General features: G+C 46.5%; 8 protein-coding genes across 8 annotated transcripts; 6 read left to right on the top strand and 2 right to left on the bottom strand.

Moving 5' to 3' along the window:
- Positions 1-281: 281 nt before the first annotated feature.
- On the top strand, positions 282-2,897 carry CANTADRAFT_6533 (OPT-domain-containing protein; the record flags this gene model as incomplete). Its single annotated transcript, XM_020210912.1, has 1 exon — positions 282-2,897. The coding sequence occupies one exon, from the start codon at positions 282-284 to the stop codon at positions 2,895-2,897; it is 2,616 nt and encodes an 871-aa protein (XP_020064526.1).
- Positions 2,898-3,974: 1,077 nt separating this feature from the next.
- Positions 3,975-5,222, top strand: CANTADRAFT_22146 (uncharacterized protein; the record flags this gene model as incomplete). Its single annotated transcript, XM_020206789.1, has 1 exon — positions 3,975-5,222. The coding sequence occupies one exon, from the start codon at positions 3,975-3,977 to the stop codon at positions 5,220-5,222; it is 1,248 nt and encodes a 415-aa protein (XP_020064525.1).
- A 674-nt stretch (positions 5,223-5,896) lies between these two features.
- Positions 5,897-6,541, top strand: CANTADRAFT_22145 (uncharacterized protein; the record flags this gene model as incomplete). The annotated part of the gene is made up of 2 exons (XM_020206788.1): positions 5,897-5,912; positions 5,955-6,541. 2 exons carry the CDS (start codon positions 5,897-5,899, stop codon positions 6,539-6,541), a joined length of 603 nt encoding a protein of 200 aa, XP_020064524.1.
- A 192-nt stretch (positions 6,542-6,733) lies between these two features.
- On the bottom strand, positions 6,734-7,733 carry CANTADRAFT_26349 (mitochondrial 37S ribosomal protein uS10m). The gene has a single exon (XM_020207737.1). It carries the CDS (start codon positions 7,662-7,664, stop codon positions 6,780-6,782), a length of 885 nt encoding a protein of 294 aa, XP_020064523.1. The 5' UTR covers positions 7,665-7,733; the 3' UTR covers positions 6,734-6,779.
- Positions 7,734-7,918: 185 nt separating this feature from the next.
- CANTADRAFT_26348 (tRNA methyltransferase) lies at positions 7,919-9,029 on the top strand. The gene has a single exon (XM_020207736.1). The coding sequence runs from the start codon at positions 8,033-8,035 to the stop codon at positions 8,927-8,929; it is 897 nt and encodes a 298-aa protein (XP_020064522.1). The 5' UTR covers positions 7,919-8,032; the 3' UTR covers positions 8,930-9,029.
- Positions 9,030-9,365: 336 nt separating this feature from the next.
- Positions 9,366-11,159, bottom strand: KRS1 (lysine--tRNA ligase; the record flags this gene model as incomplete). The annotated part of the gene is made up of 1 exon (XM_020211702.1): positions 9,366-11,159. One exon carries the CDS (start codon positions 11,157-11,159, stop codon positions 9,366-9,368), a length of 1,794 nt encoding a protein of 597 aa, XP_020064521.1.
- Positions 11,160-12,041: 882 nt separating this feature from the next.
- On the top strand, positions 12,042-13,091 carry CANTADRAFT_22141 (uncharacterized protein; the record flags this gene model as incomplete). Its single annotated transcript, XM_020206787.1, has 1 exon — positions 12,042-13,091. The coding sequence occupies one exon, from the start codon at positions 12,042-12,044 to the stop codon at positions 13,089-13,091; it is 1,050 nt and encodes a 349-aa protein (XP_020064520.1).
- A 1,207-nt stretch (positions 13,092-14,298) lies between these two features.
- CANTADRAFT_6527 (acid phosphatase) lies at positions 14,299-15,789 on the top strand (the record flags this gene model as incomplete). Its single annotated transcript, XM_020210910.1, has 2 exons — positions 14,299-14,313; positions 14,848-15,789. 2 exons carry the CDS (start codon positions 14,299-14,301, stop codon positions 15,787-15,789), a joined length of 957 nt encoding a protein of 318 aa, XP_020064519.1.
- Between the last annotated feature and the right edge of the window lie 253 nt (positions 15,790-16,042).

Here is a 16,042-nt window from a genome sequence, read left to right as displayed (position 1 = left end):
ATATTAGTCGGTTGTAAGGGTGATTGGCTGGAGTGTACTTCATGTCATCAAGCGTAGTCAGAAGCATTTGCCTTGCTTCGTGTTGAAGGTTGGTGTCAAATGTCGCACGACAACCACCGGACCGGGAGCACATTTTGCGGCTAATTAGTATGCAAAAAACTCGGATCGCCGCTAAGGACACCAGTGCATGTAGATCGGAAAAGATAAAAAATCAGTATAAATAGGAAGGGAAGTCTGTCATTTATCTGATGATCTGATAACATCCATCAAGGCCCTGAAATATGATTGTGGAGGAAAAAAATGATATTAATCTCGAAAGCGTAGATGTTGGTCTGGGCTCGGGACACAAGCTGGAATTCTCGCTTACTGATGATCAAATCAACTTTATATTGACAAGATTGGATCTCGAGGGTCTCGACTCTCAAATGGACTTGCCTCGAACTGCTGAGGTCATGATAGATAGAGTGGATGCAATGGATGAAAGCGACGCTGTCAAAATCCTCGAACAAGCTATAATAGACCACGAGGGTGATGTCAATCTACCAACAGAAGTGTACGACTTACTTGTGGCGTTGGCCCAGAATCCTAAATCTACTTCTACTGATATTTACGAGACTCCAAGCCTGGTTACACCAGACTCCAAACATTATCTCACCGTTTCTGACTGGTCATTACAGGTGAGACTCGAGGCTGCATTGATTGCATACTACTCCCCCTATCAAGAAGTAAGAGCTGTGACAACTCCTTATGACGACGAGGAAATTCCATGTGAGACCTTCCGTGTGTACTTTTTGGGATTAATTTGGATGGCTGCTGGTACATTTATTAATGAATTTTTCTCTCAGAGACAACCTAGAATTATTTTGGATCCCTCGGTGGTCCAATTGTTTCTCTTACCGTGCGGAAGATTCTTGCAATATGCCTTGCCCAAGTGGAAGTTCAAGGTATGGAGGTATACTTTCGACTTGAATCCTGGTCCTTGGTCACACAAAGAACAGATGTTGGCCACAATCTTCTATACGGTTTCTAGTACTCCAAACTATGCACATTTCAACATTCATATTCAAAGAATGAAGGTTTACTTTGATAATGAATGGGCTACCTACGGGTATCAGACCCTTTTATTATTATGCACCAACTTTATGGGATTTGGTTTCTGTGGAATATTAAGAAGATTTGCAGTCTATCCCGTGCAAGCTATGTGGCCCACTTTGATGCCTACATTAGCTTTAAACAATGCTTTGACGCAACCTGAGAAGAGACAGAACATTAATGGCTGGACAATTTCGAGATATAGATTCTTTTTCATTATTTTCATCTTCTCGTTCTGCTACTTCTGGTTGCCAGGATATTTATTTGGTGCTCTCTCTAACTTCAATTGGATTACATGGATAGCACCTAACAATTTCAATGTGGCTACTATCACAGGGATGGTTACTGGGTTGGGATTGAATCCCATTCCATCTTTGGACTGGAACATTTTGGATTTCAACAATGCTTTGACAATCCCATTATATTCACAGGCCAATCAATGTCTTGGTACCCTTCTTGGTTTCTTCATCATTACCGGGATGTACTATACTAATAGTTATTGGTCTGCATACATGCCAGTCAACCCAGTCAGGATTTTCAACAATAAAGGTGTACAGTACCCAGTGAAGAGAATCCTCAACGAAAACAATTTGTTTGACCAGACCAAGTATGAGCAGGTGGGTCCACCATACTTTACAGCTTCTGGGTTGGTTCGTTACTGTACGTTATTCATTATGTATCCATTTGCCGTCATTTACGAGATCGGGTTAAATTATCGTGTGATTTGGAGATCGTTTAAAGACGCTGCCAGCTCAATTCGTCACTACCACAGATCTACTTATGAAGGATTAAACGATCCCCAGAGTAACTTGATGAAACGCTACAGCGAAGTTCCAGATGCTGTATTTTTGGTGGTATTGTTGATCTCGATTATTTTGGCAATTATATGCGTGAAGATTTACCCAGTTGACTCTCCTGTTTGGACCATCTTTTTTGCAATTGGAATTAACATTGTGTTTCTCGTACCCTTGATCACGATTGCTGCTGCTACAGGCTACAATTTCACCCACAATGTCATCATTGAGCTTCTCGTTGGGCTTGCAGCTCCTGGAAATGGATCAGCATTGAACTTCACCAAGGCCCTTGGATTCAATATTGAGGCTCAAGCACAGCAGTATATCTCGGATCAAAAGATGGCACACTACGTTAAGATTCCTCCATGGGCAGCATTCAGATGCCAGATGATTTCAGTTCTCGTGCACTCGTTTGTGGGGCTCGGGGTTATCAACTTCCAGATCGACTCCATCAAAAACTACTGTGAGCCCAGAAACAAATTGAGGTTCACCTGTCCTGGAGTGAACCGTTTTTTCAATGCGACTATTCAATGGGGGGTCATTGGACCCAGAAAAGTGTTCCAGGTGTATCCCATTTTGCCTTGGTGCTTCTTGATTGGGATTCTCTTGCCCATCCCCTGTCTTTTGATCAAGAAGTATTTACCTAAGAGATACGTCAAGTATTTCCAGCCCACCTTGATCATCGGAGGGATCCAAATCTACACTCCGTTCAACATTTCTTACTACGTGGGAGGATTATATTTATCGATCGCCTCAATGTGGTACCTCCGAACCAGATTTCCTGCATTCTGGAGTAAGTACAACTATCTCTTTTCCGGGGGAATGTCTGCTGGAGTTACATTCGGTGCGGTGATCATCTACTTTTCCGTGCAGTATCACGAGAAGACATTGGACTGGTGGGGAAACACGGTGTCGCGGGCAGGGCTCGATGGGGTGGGAAGATCACGGTTGAATGCGACACTCCATGCGCCTGACGGCTACTTCGGGCTCAGAAAGGGGCACTTTCCATAATGAAGACGTTAATAGTATCATGATTTTTCAGAAAATGCGGGGTCTGTAGATCGAGGTCGGAGATCAATTGCGGTGAAATTTCAGTTTAACATCCGTGCTCAGTTCTCTGAAAAGCGTGTGAAAGGTAGGACAATCCGTACTTCTGTAGTGGCTGCTGTAGAGATGACCAGGCCAGGCCAGATAGTTATCTTTTGCGTTGGTGAGAATTCCCCAGATTCTCTACTGGCTAAACCCAGATCAGCGACGATTGCTAACGATCCCGTACGTCCGGGTGCAGCTTCGCCCAGACACTGGCTTATCGGTGGGGAGGCCCAAACAGGAAGGCGCTTTTAGGGACCAGGTGTGGCACGACTCCGAGATGGGATCGGCAAAGTTGGCCTAGTATGGATATTAGCGGTGAATTCTGGATGCGAGAGGTGAACTATAATCCTAGTGGCGAATTCTAGATCCTAGAGGTAAATTCTGGCTATCGGTGAAATCTGGATGCTAAGAGTGGATTGCCAGTCGTGACATAGCCAGTCGTGACACAGCCAGTATGTACCCCGATAGTCTTCCTCATTCTCACTGATTTTACTATCACGGGCTTCTCCGCTGTCCCCTCGCGAAAATTTAGTCCATGGCTCCGATAAGGAATCTGCTTCCGGGTGACTAACGCGAAAGTCGGACCGGTGTGGATGGCTCCAAAGCCCCCTCCTGACGCCCTCACTTCTTCCTGACCACCACAACGGCCCGAACAGCCACCCTGGCAACTCCTGCCACTTTTTGCCCCTTCCAGCCTCGCTCCAGCCTCGTTCTAGCTCCTCTTTCTCTCTCGTTCACATCTCCCCTACCACCCTCGTAACCGCGCGCATGTTCCAACTCGCCCCCCTATCAGATAAGGGCGTGCGCGCAGCAACGAGAAAAATTTATGTATGGCCTCAGATATCACTTGTCGTTTCAATAACATCACCAGGCGCTTCATCCACCATCCGTTCAGCTACTGCCAGCACAGAGCCATTGCACACACACAGCGCTCGCAAGCACCCCCGTCACCACTCATCCGAGTCTGCCCGCAAGCCCGTCTTCCCAGCGACCATGATGTCGTTCAACTCAGACATAGATAAGACCATGGACAACTTGACCCTTGTGGACCGTAGCGAGCCATCCAGTGAGCCGTCGCAGCGTGGCCACCCCGTGCTGCCCAAGAAGTCGTTGTTGTCGTCGTCGCTAGCAAGCGAGAGGGCTGCCTACGGCTACGCCCAGAACCGCAACTACCACCCCCCATCCAAGGCCCACTTCTCGCTTGACGGCGGCGACAGGCCGTCCCCAGCAAACATCGACATCCAGAAGCACTACACCGACGATCACCCTGAGCCTGAGCTCCTCGCCAGCTCGGTGGGCAAAGATATCAACGGGAGACTAATCCCGTCCTCCTCCACCATCTCGCTCTTGTCGTTGAACAACCTTCAGAACGACCTCGACTCCACCCTCATAGGCTCCACAAAGGACTCCCAGACTCTGTCCAAACTCCAGCAACACTTCCAGCTGTTCCAAACACAACCGGTCATAAATCAACCCCAGGCTTTCGTCGATCGCAAGAACTCTTACAGCGCAATTCCAAGCCGCAACTCCATCACCCACTTGAATCAGATCAGACTCCAGCCATACCAAAGATTTACATCCCCTCCTCCTGCCGGACCGCATATGCAGCAGATCTCTCCTCAGACCTCGCAAGAATCACACCACTCCACCTCGCAAAGCATACCCATTAATTCCACATACAAGGGCAACATAATTGTCCCAGATTCGCCCAACTTGGACCCAACGTCCTTGGGTGGCTCGCCATCACGTTTCTGGCTATCATCACAGACTCCACCCCGTTCCATGTCTAATTCGCTAACAAGAAATTCGAGATCATACTTGTACCAAACTCAGAATAACCAGAACCCAAATCAGACGGTGCTGCAGCCACAAATACAGACCCAGACCCCCTCCACACAAGGCCAAGACCACGCAAACATCAAGAAGAGTATGTACATTTCATTGCAACCCAACGCTGAAAATTTCAACTACACTACCACCATAGTGCCGTTGGATTCTGCAGGCCACGATTCACCCAACTTGGTGCCTGTGCAGACACCTCTAGAGGACCCCCCGATGACCCCGTTGTACTTAAATAAGCTCACACTGGACTCGGGGGATTCATACTTCGGAAACTACACGTTTACCGGTACAAACAACGAATTTGGCGGCAAGGATATCACCAGCGTGGCGACTTTAATCGAAGAGAATGAAATCGAGGAAGACGATTCATCTGAGGAACTCAAGGAAAAAGAGATTGTATAGGAATAATAATAGACAGGCGGTTCGATAATTGTAGTAGCTTATTGTAGCCAGATTTGGAGGCATATCCGTCAAGAATTGAAGAAATTCAGTCCAAGAATCGAAGGGAGACTGAGAGCAACTGGCTGATTTTGAGAAGAGTCTCTCAACAGTATGTAATTCTCGCTAAATTATGGATTTGAGCAGATTGAGTTGCCACCAGAAACTCCAAGATTGGAGGAGAGAGGTCAATTCGTGAACTCAAGGCTTATAAGAAAAGAACTAAGTGATTGTGTTGGAATCCCTTTCGATCTTACGCTTAACTTCAAGTTTACTGGTAACGAAAACTAATCGGGCCCAATGAGGCTAGTGAGAGCTAGCGAGAGATTGTCTCAGATGGTGCGGGAAACCGAAGTACTTGTCGCTAGCTTCAAATCCTCACGCGAGCAGCTAGAAACGCAATTGCCATCCAATTCCTTTATAAAGTCAATGTACACAATGAGGACTCAGATGGTGCGCCTGGAAGGATCAAATTTAGTCACTGGAATGTTTATGGCATGGATTAGGGGATATCTACCGCTGGTGTGGCACTAGCTGTCGCAATTACTCCCCGACGCACTCGCACCATGCCAGCGGGAGCTACCGCTAACCTCGCGACAATTTACTGGTGCTGGATCTGAAAACGATGGCAAATCAAGATGTCTACTTACGAAGGTAAGTGCCACCAAAGCATTCAAAGGTACGACTAACACACAGAGGACCATAACATCACGGCTGCACCCTCCCGGACAGCTAGCAACCCCTCCAGATCCCACCAAACTCTAGGATCAGTTCTTGAGTCATTCCTTACCCAGGACCAGACCACGGAATCGCTAGACAGAGAGTCGTACACCAATGCGTTGAGGACTTTAAACACCCAGGAAGGGTCGACCTTGGCATTGGAACTTATCCAGACTTTGGAGGACACACCACAGTTCGGAGAGGCCAAATCGAAGGGTGTTCCACCCGAGTTTCTAGATACTTTGGAGAGAGTTCCCATCAACAAGTTGCCCAACAAAGACACAGCAGACTGTCCTATCTGCACCAACAGATTCATCGACGATAAGTATCCATTGTTGGTGAAATTGCCCTGTGGCGTCCAGCATGGATCCAAGACCAAAGACCACATATTTGACCTCGAGTGCATAGGTCCGTGGTTGAAGGTGAACTCCACCTGCCCGTTGTGCCGGTTCGACGTTATGGAGTTGGACAGAAAGCGCAGAGAGAAGATAGAAGAGGAGTTGAGAAAGGCTAAAGAAGAGGATTCGGAAGAGGAAGAGGAAGATTGGGACGTATACGGCTAGCTAGCCCGGATGGTCCCGACAGTACTATTTCCATGGCAACTGGAACATGCGCCGAAAAGTGGCAAGTATGGCAATTTATCCCTATTTTCCATTTTCATTGAGTAGGGCAGAAATTTCCAAGCATTAGAAATCTCCTTGTTCTATAGAGTAGAGTGGAAGATCCCAAATATACATGGAATATGGTTGATTGGACCTCTATCAGATTACTTTATACATTCATTTATGAAGTCTATATACACTATTCCTTAAGGAATTTCTTGAAAGTATCACTCTTCAACAATTCTTGGACCTTGGCAGCGATTGGATCGTTGACGTCGTCGTATGCTTCTGGTAACTTGACTTCCTTTTCGGTCAATTGGTCCAATTGTTGGTTGAAGTCCAATGCTTCGTATGTGGTCACGGTACCCTTGTAGTCGACGTCTCTCAAGGCGTGTTTGTTGATGAGAGACAACCACAAATCAACAACTTCCGGGTTGGCATCGTAGGCCACGATTTCTCGGTGGTAAGTGACTCTATGGAAATTTTGTTTGGTTTTGGCTTGAGCGAATGGGGATTTGATGACGGTATATAACCTCTTCTCAGTCTTTTTGGTAGTAACCTTGGAGGTGGGGATGCCCAAGTAGTAGGCTGCTCTAGCAGCGAACTCGGATGCACGGATCAAGTTATCTTCGTCGTAACCTTTCAAGTCGAGCTTGGCGACTTGGTGTCCGTGTGTTTGAGGGAGAGTTATTGGCTTGTACTTGAGGAGCTCGACATTTATAGGCACAGGTCTGGAAGTCACAGGGTCCACCTTGTTGGCACTCAAGTATCTTGGAACATACTTGAATTCTCCGTTCAATAACCCTTCTTGATATATGGCCTCCTCAACTTGTTCGGATTGTTTAGCTTGGGTAAGCTCTTCTGGAGTGAGAAACTTCTTGGATTTTTGGGAGCCTTTGGCGATATTTTGGAGGGTGGCAGTAGAGGTAGTGAGCCCTCTCTTTATATAGGCCGGCGACCTTCTGTAGATGGAGGGAAGCATGGTTGGAGTTGAATGTTCAGCGAAGAATTTTTTTATGGACCACTGGATCATGTGGAGCGCGGCACGTGAGGGTGAGGATACCAGACCATGGTTGGTTTCCATTGTGGATTGCAAATCGATGGAAAATGCAAGTATGGGAGAGTGATTCGCTGGAAGATATAGAAGTACCGGGGTGCTGCTACTGGAGCTCTTTGGGCTGCTCGGGACCACTGCTACGGCTTCTAAACCCCAGTTTTAGTATTTGGAGTTACTAGTCTAGTAACACGAGAATAATCGTTATGGCAGACTTTTGATGGCAGATGGTATCAAAGCACCCTCTAGTGACCCTTGTATCCTCTGAGTCTGCTCTACTGCTGCTTGAAACAGATAAAATGTACTGGCTTGTTATCTCCTCATTTGCAATCGCCGTGTGCGCGCACCAATATGAAAAATTATTAAGATGGGTCTAGCTACTTGAATCACCAACCAAAATGGGGAAATCCAGTAAGGACAAACGTGACATCTACTACCGTCGTGCCAAGGAGGAAGGCTGGAGAGCGCGGTCAGCGTTCAAGCTCCTCCAGCTCAACGAAGAGTTCCAGATCTTCAAGGGTGTGAAAAGAGTGGTGGATCTCTGTGCAGCTCCGGGGTCTTGGTCCCAAGTATTAAGTAGAGAGTTATTCCAAAACCAGAAGCAAGAAGACGCAAAGATTGTCGCTGTGGACTTACAGCCTATGACCCCAATAGATGGGGTCACCTGCATCCAAGCAGACATCACCCATCCAAAGACTCTCCACAAGATCCTTGACACCTTTGGTGGTGAGCCAGCAGACTTTGTTTGCAGTGATGGTGCACCTGATGTCACTGGATTGCACGATCTTGACGAGTACATTCAGGCACAATTGATTTTGTCTGCATTACAATTGACCACATGCATTTTGAAGCCTGGAGGTACCTTCGTGGCCAAGATCTTCAGAGGAAGGGACATTGATTTGTTGTACAGCCAGTTGAGCTACTTGTTTGAAAGAGTTGTGTGTGCAAAGCCCAGGTCTTCAAGAGGTACCTCGCTAGAGGCTTTCATTGTGTGTTTGGGCTATAAGCCCAGCAAGAACTGGGAACCAAAGTTGGAATTGAATAAATCCACCGAAGAGTTCTTTGAAGGTGCTGGGATCGGAAAGAGTGACAACTTGGAGCATTTGGACTTCCCTGTGGACGAAGGCAGGACCATAGGCACATTTTTGGCCACAGGTGACTTGAACGACGTCGATTCAGATGCCACGTACAGACCAGGAAAGGAAAGAGAATTGGTGCCTGTGCAGATGCCCACCGCTCCACCATACAAGAAAGCATTGGAGATGAAGAGAAGAGGAGACTTGGTTAGAAGGTGATGTATAATAGTGTATTTTAGCAAGCTAAGAGCAAGCAATTCCAGCGAGTCGAGCGAATTAAACTTGCAACCCAGCATTCAATAAATAATCAGCATGATAGTGATGTATTACTAGGGGGTGATTGTAGTTTGAGCAAGCTAGTATTTGGGAAAATAACACTAGCTTAGAAGTGAATTACCTAAATTACGATTTATGAAGATGCCGTTGTAGCTCAAAGAGAGGCTTTGGTTTCCTTGGATACCACCGATGTCAGCGACAACTCCCCGTATGTGCACAGAATTACAAGTAAATAACAAGTGTGTAAATTCAATGCCCCGTATGTGCACAGAACTACAATTAAATAACAAGTGTGTAAATTCATCAGATAGTAGACAAACAGTACTATATAATACGTCGTCTTCTCCTTCTACAAATACTATGTGCTGGCTCAGTGCATTTAATCCTTGGCACCTTCTTCAGCACGTTCTTCACGGTCAGCCTTGGTGTCTGGCTTCAAGGTTGGGAACAACAAAACCTCTCTGATAGTGTTGGAGTTAGTCAAGAACATGGCTAATCTGTCGATACCACAACCCCAACCAGCAGTTGGTGGTAAACCGTATTCCAAAGCGTTACAGAAAGTCTCGTCGATCAATTGAGCTTCGTCGTCACCTTGGTCCTTTTGTCTGGCTTGCTCTTCGAATCTTTGTCTTTGGTCAAATGGATCGTTCAATTCGGTGTAAGCGTTACAGATTTCCTTGGTAGCAACGAAAACTTCGAATCTTTCACACAAACCGTCGATCTTTCTGTCCTTCTTGGCCAATGGAGACATCATTTGTGGGTGACCAAAGATGAAGGTAGGGTTGATGGAAGCGTCTTCCAATTCACCAACTAATCTGTCCAACATTCTGGCGTTGGTCAATGGTGGAGGACAGTCTATCTTGTGGTCGATCAAGATTTGCTTCAAGAACTTACCGGACTCGGCAGTGTGCAATTGGTCACCAGATGGGAACTTGACGTTGTAGATCTTTTCCAATTCTTCAATCATGTTGATTCTCTTCCATGGTCTGGAGAAGTCCAAAGTCAATTCCTCACCCTCTGGGCCGTCTGGGTGGTATGGCACCTTGTAGTCACCGGTGATTTCCTTGACCATCTCGGAGAACAACAATTCGGTCATGTCCATCAAGTCGTAAACATCGGCGTAGGCCTCGTAGAATTCACAGGTGGTGAATTCAGGGTTGTGGGTCATGTCAATACCTTCGTTTCTGAATTGTCTTCCGATTTCGTAGACTCTGTCCATACCACCAACGACCAATTCCTTGAGGAACAATTCTGGAGCAACTCTCATGAACATATCCATGTTCAAGTCGTTGTGGTGGGTGATGAAGGGCTTGGCAGTGGCACCACCAGCGATGACGTTCATCATTGGAGTTTCAACTTCAATGTAGTCTCTGTCGTCCAAGAACTTACGGATGTAAGAGATGATCTTGGATCTGACCTTGAATCTGTCTCTGACAGAGTCGTTCATCACCAAGTCCAAGTATCTCTTTCTGTAACGAGCTTCTTGGTCCTTGAACCCGAAGTGCTCGGTTGGCAACATGTGCAAACAAGGAGTCAACAATTGGACGGAGGTAGCAAACACAGAGATTTCACCATCACCACCCTTAGCTGGGGCAGTTCTACCTGGGTAACCGGTGACACCAATGATGTCACCTCTTCTGAGGTATTCGTGCATCTTCTCGTACTCTTCGATGGAGGCGACGTCTTGGGCTTGGGCCATGACTTGGACTTGGAATCCGTCACCCTTGAGAACGTAGAACTTCAACTTGGAACCAGCTTCTCTCTTGGTCATGATTCTACCGGTGATGTTGACTTCAATGTCCTTCAAGGTTTCACCTCTCTTCAAGTCACCGTACTTCTCAAGGTATTCAGGGATTCTCAAAGAACGTTGGAACTTGTGTGGGTATGGGTTGAATTCGCTTTCACCAGCATTGTTGGCTCTTCTCAATTCTTCGATTTGACGGGATCTGATTTCGAAGTATTGGTTTGGGTTCAAGTCAGCCAATTGGTCAGTCTTCTTGGCGACCTTTGGAGCGCTGGCAGCAGCCTTTTCAGCCTTCTGGGCCTTCTTGGCTTCAACAGCTCTGGCCTTTTGTCTCTTCTTGAGCTCAGTCTTGGAGACTTGCTCACCAGTGACATCGTCAAGGTAAGTCTTTTGGACTTGCTCGGATAATTGCTTAACTTCTTCAGCCATTTCAGACATAGTGGTTGTATAGAGGTTGATATCTGTGAGATGTTGAAATCTGGAAAATTTTGGCGATGATGAGTCATGTGACAGCTAGTCAGAAATTACGTAATCAAAATCGAGTTTGGGATACGGACAACGGATAATAAGATTTATTGAGGGTTAGAGAGCTTATGGGTAAGTAGGCTTGTGTGGTATTACATCTTGATGTGGATTATCAGTTTATGGGGCCATGTAATTGACGGCGAGCCCATAAGCTGGAAACTCAGTTGGTGTTGTTCTGGAGTGGATTGATCCATATCCCTTATTGTAGAGTGGATTCAAAATCGACCTTGTAGTGTCTACGTCGGCAGAATACGTCAAGAAACTAGTAGTTGGTTGGTTAGTCTAATAGAAGAGCCATAATGACATTGATGTACATCATTTTCCGATCAGATCTACCAAAAGAGGATAAAAAAGGAAGCCATAGCATGTAACGATACGTCACCAGAGTCAAAAGCTATGTCAGAGTGGTTTTCACCCACGTATAGACCCATTTTCGTGTCCATTCATGTGTTCTGTTGACAAGTCAGATTGCGTAATGGCGTACGTAATCACTCTTCCACTCGCGATAAAATTTTACCAAAATTTCACTATACAGTTACAGCACTAATCATGAGTACCAAATTAAGGTATGTACTTTGAAGGAAGGTTCATGAAGGGTCATAAGTTGTACTACGAGCTTCATAAAACAATAGCTGCTTTTTATTTTCTTTTCCCGGTCATCATCAGTCGAAAACCACAAGAAATGAGTTGATCTGTAATGAAATCTCATATCACTGCCTTAAAAAAACACTTATGAGGGTTTTTCGTGTCTAAGAACTCCCAAGCATTATCAAGTCTTCGTCAACCATGAGTGGCCCTTTTCCAGAGACCAATAACAAGTCTTTGCACCAACATCATACTAACATTCTTAGCAAGTACACACCACCTACTGCCACCACGATTACGGTACAATCGTCTGTGTTGTTGTCCATAATCAGACACACCTCAGAAAACTACCCTTCCCTCTTCTCTGGATCTCTTCTCGGATTTGAAGATGATGAGGGCTCCATAGATATCACCCACGCCTACCCATTCCCTTACCCAGATCAATACGAAGGTGGCTCTTTCAAGTCCAGAAGCGGTGCCAAGTACCAACAGGAAATCTTGGACAGCTTGAGCAGCTTGGGCTACGGTGTCGAATTCCAAGGATGGTTCCAGTCCACCATCTCTGGTAACTTCGTTACCTCTCAATTGGTTGACGGGTTGGTCCAACAACAATTGACCAACAAGAATGCCTTCATCATTGTCCACAACATGTCGTCCATCGGTAAGGAAGTCGATCTCCGTGCCTTGAGATTATCTGAAAGCTTCATCACCACCTACTTGGACGGTAAGTGGAAATCCCGTGATCTCGAAAACCACAAGTTGTCGTACCTCAACATCTTCGATGACATTCCAATCAACATCCGTAACCAAAACTTGGTCAACCTCTACTTGGCCAACGTCGAGAACCAACCCCGTTCCGAAAACGAATTCGACACCTTGAACTTGTCCTCCAACCAAAACGTCACCGCCCAATTGTTGGAATCCTTATACAGCCAAGTTGACTCGTACAACTACGACCAGAACAACTTCAACTACTACCAGAGACAGCACCAGAAGGAGCAATCCAAGATCACCCAGTGGAAGCAGCAGAGAAAGTTGGAAAACTTGGAAAGAGCCAAGAGGGGAGAAAAGGAATTGGACACCGAGGAATGGAAGTCCATTTTCAGATTGCCAAACGAGCCATCCAGATATAATAACATGTTGCACAGTCACGCTATTGATGTTTTAGCTGACGACATTCTCAAGAAGTGTGACGAGGAGTTGACCAAGAGTTTTGCCATTGAGAGAAAGCTCACTGCTAATGCCAATTAGGTATAGTGTGTATAGTAGTATACAATGATAAGATAACGTGTAGCGGTAGTGAAAGATCGTCGGGAACTTAAGGATGTGGACGTTAGTTGCTGCAATGGTATCCAGATCTTTGGCGATTGTGGAGATGAGAAGGTGAAAGATCAATTTGGAGCGTTATCAACTGGAGAGGGAATTGGTTAGAGAAGTTTAAGCTAAAATCTAGATCTGAGAGTCATAGTGAGTTTTAATATTAGTAAAGAATTCAAGATCAGATGCACCAAGAAGTTGGTGCTTTGGTATAAACGAAATGTAGGCAAGATAATTGTACAACCAGAAATTTATTCCAAGGAAAACTGGGATTTTGACGAGTGGTGAATCAAGACCTAATGATGCAGACAAAATACATGTTTGAGCCCAATTCGTGCCCCTGTATCAGATCCGATGGGAATCGGGTGGGAAATTTGAAAGTGGGATTTGACATTAGCGGCTGGTAGGAATAGTGGTGGAATATGGCAGGAACAATAGAGTGTGGGGAAAGTCGGTTAACAAATTATTGACATCGCAGGGTGGACGATCTCCATACATTACATTGCCGTGTGAATCTACAGTCTATAGGGAATAGTATGAGATTATTGGGGTGCATCCTTCCAGATTCCTATAAAATTGGCAGTTCCAGTAGTTCCGGTTTTAAGGAGAGCTCTTGGTGCCCCAAATGGCAATTCTCGTATCCTCTCGGAGTTTCAGTTTACTTCGGTCTTTAGGTCTTGCACCTCTGGTAGCAACCAGATGTGACCGGAAAACAGACCCACCATCACCACCATCCTTCACCACCATTCTACACCACCCCTTACCTTACTCATCTATACCTCCTGCTCTATTTTCTACCTCTTACTGGCACTGGTTGCGATTTGCACCCACGCACTGGATGCTCATTTTCCATTTTGACAATTGCTCCACTACATCCATAAGAACCCCCACAAAGAGAACTTCCAGTAGTCAAACCCCAGCAGCGCAACACCTCTTCTAAGCACCCCTTCTACTGGGGGGAGCTACCGGCCACCACACTCGCCACGCCTCTCCTAACAGCCCCTCTCGTCCCCTCGATCTTATCGCCTATTCGCATCCGATCTGGTTTCAGCCATACAGGACCTCCAAATACACAATTAGTCAGGTGATGAGCACACTATATTAGTAACATTATTCCCAAACATCGCCACACTACACCGCTATGGCTAGACCAAAAGTGAGTACGGATACAAGCAGGGCCAGCACGGAATGGAGCAGCAAGATACAGGCAAGGAAGTGTTGTGGTGGGGATGTTTTGCGCCACCAACTCACCCCTAAATAAGCACCTTTGCCACGCAAATCAGCCAGATAAGAAGGCTCAGTGGAGGTCCAGCAGACCAGCTGGTGGGATGAGGAGACCACCATAGCGTATGTTTTGTGAAGGGATGAGGATGGCACCCAGAGAGGGGAAAGACGTAGTGTCGATCCAACGAGTTGATCATCAGTGATCCACCATCAAGGATACACAAACCACCAGATCAAGAGCATTTGGTGATCCACAATATGATCTAGTGCCACCGAACCAGCAACCAACCAGATCGGCATTTAGTCACCACCTGCTGATCCACCAGGACTACCAAATGATCCACCATCACCAGTCCATTTAGTGCCTCCAAGATTAACATCCCACTAGTCCACGACCCTTAGCCTGCAACTGAAACACCCCACAAGTCACTTAGCATCGCATTCCTACAACAATACTAACATCCAGTACATCTTACTAGTAAGGCACGGCGAGTCAGAGGGTAACTGCGACAAGTCCGTCAACAGATTTACCCCCAACCACAACGTTGCATTGACCCAGCAGGGCCAGGCGCAAGCCACAGATGCTGGACTCGTTTTGAAGCAGTTCTTCGAGCAACCATGCTTCAAGGACTCCAAGAAGTCCAAAACCGTCCTCTTCTACACCTCACCCTACTTGCGAGCCAGACAAACTTGTCACAACATCGTCAACGGCATCAAAGACGTGCCTGACATTGACTACAGCATTTACGAAGAGCCTCGGATGCGAGAGCAGGACTTTGGCAACTTCCAAAGCACTCCCGAGGCTATGGAGAAAATATGGGAAGAAAGAGCCCACTATGGCCACTTCTTCTACAGGATTCCTCACGGGGAAAGCGCCGCCGACGTGTACGACCGTGTGGCTAGTTTCAACGAGTCGTTGTTCAGACAGTTTCAGCAGGACGATTTCCCCAATGTGCTCGTGTTGGTCACCCATGGCATCTGGGCACGGGTGTTTCTCATGAAGTGGTTCCGATGGACCTACGAGGAGTTCGAGTCCTTGAAGAACATACCCCACTGCCAGTACCTCATCATGAAACAGGACCCACAGTCGGGCAAGTTTGCTTTGAAAACGCCGTTGTTGACGTGGGACGACTTGCCTGAGAGTGAAATCGACGAGGAGATTACCAAGGAGGTGGGAGAAGAGGTCAGCTTCAACTCCAAAAACAAGTTGTCCCAACCGGACGACCTAGATATTCACAGCATCATCGAGGCCCAGCGACTGGCCATTAAGTATAACAGAGACAAGAACAAGAAAATCAAGGAAGCATTTGAACAGGCCAAGGGCCAGTCCAACGGGAGGGCCAATTTCCAGACCGACAATCAAAGTGAGTTTAATAGTAAGGAGCTGCTTGTGGATAGTGGCCGTTAGATTGCCAGCCTTGGTTGTGGATCCGGAAAGGCACCTGGTTAGTATTGCTGCTACCAAAGAATGCGCAAAATAGACGTAGAATTTGCAATTGCATCCCTCCAACCACGTCCACAAAATCAACGATACCTTTCAACTTAGAACCCTGTACACGTCATACCACGCAGCATCCGAAGGACCATGGCCCGATGGTGGGAGGGCGTGCGCAAACCACGGAGCCTCGGATCCCGCTATAAAAGCATAGCTCGCCCACACA

Source organism: Suhomyces tanzawaensis (assembly GCF_001661415.1).
Source record: "Suhomyces tanzawaensis NRRL Y-17324 unplaced genomic scaffold CANTAscaffold_4, whole genome shotgun sequence".
NCBI classification, from domain to species: domain Eukaryota; kingdom Fungi; phylum Ascomycota; class Pichiomycetes; order Serinales; family Debaryomycetaceae; genus Suhomyces; species Suhomyces tanzawaensis.
This window is presented reverse-complemented; position numbering and strand designations above follow the sequence as displayed.

Excerpts from the sequence above, each read along its gene's own strand:
- CANTADRAFT_26348 (XM_020207736.1), top strand. The coding sequence starts at position 8,033 with ATGGGGAAATCCAGTAAGGACAAACGTGACATCTACTACCGTCGTGCC.
- CANTADRAFT_26349 (XM_020207737.1), bottom strand. The coding sequence starts at position 7,664 with ATGGAAACCAACCATGGTCTGGTATCCTCACCCTCACGTGCCGCGCTC.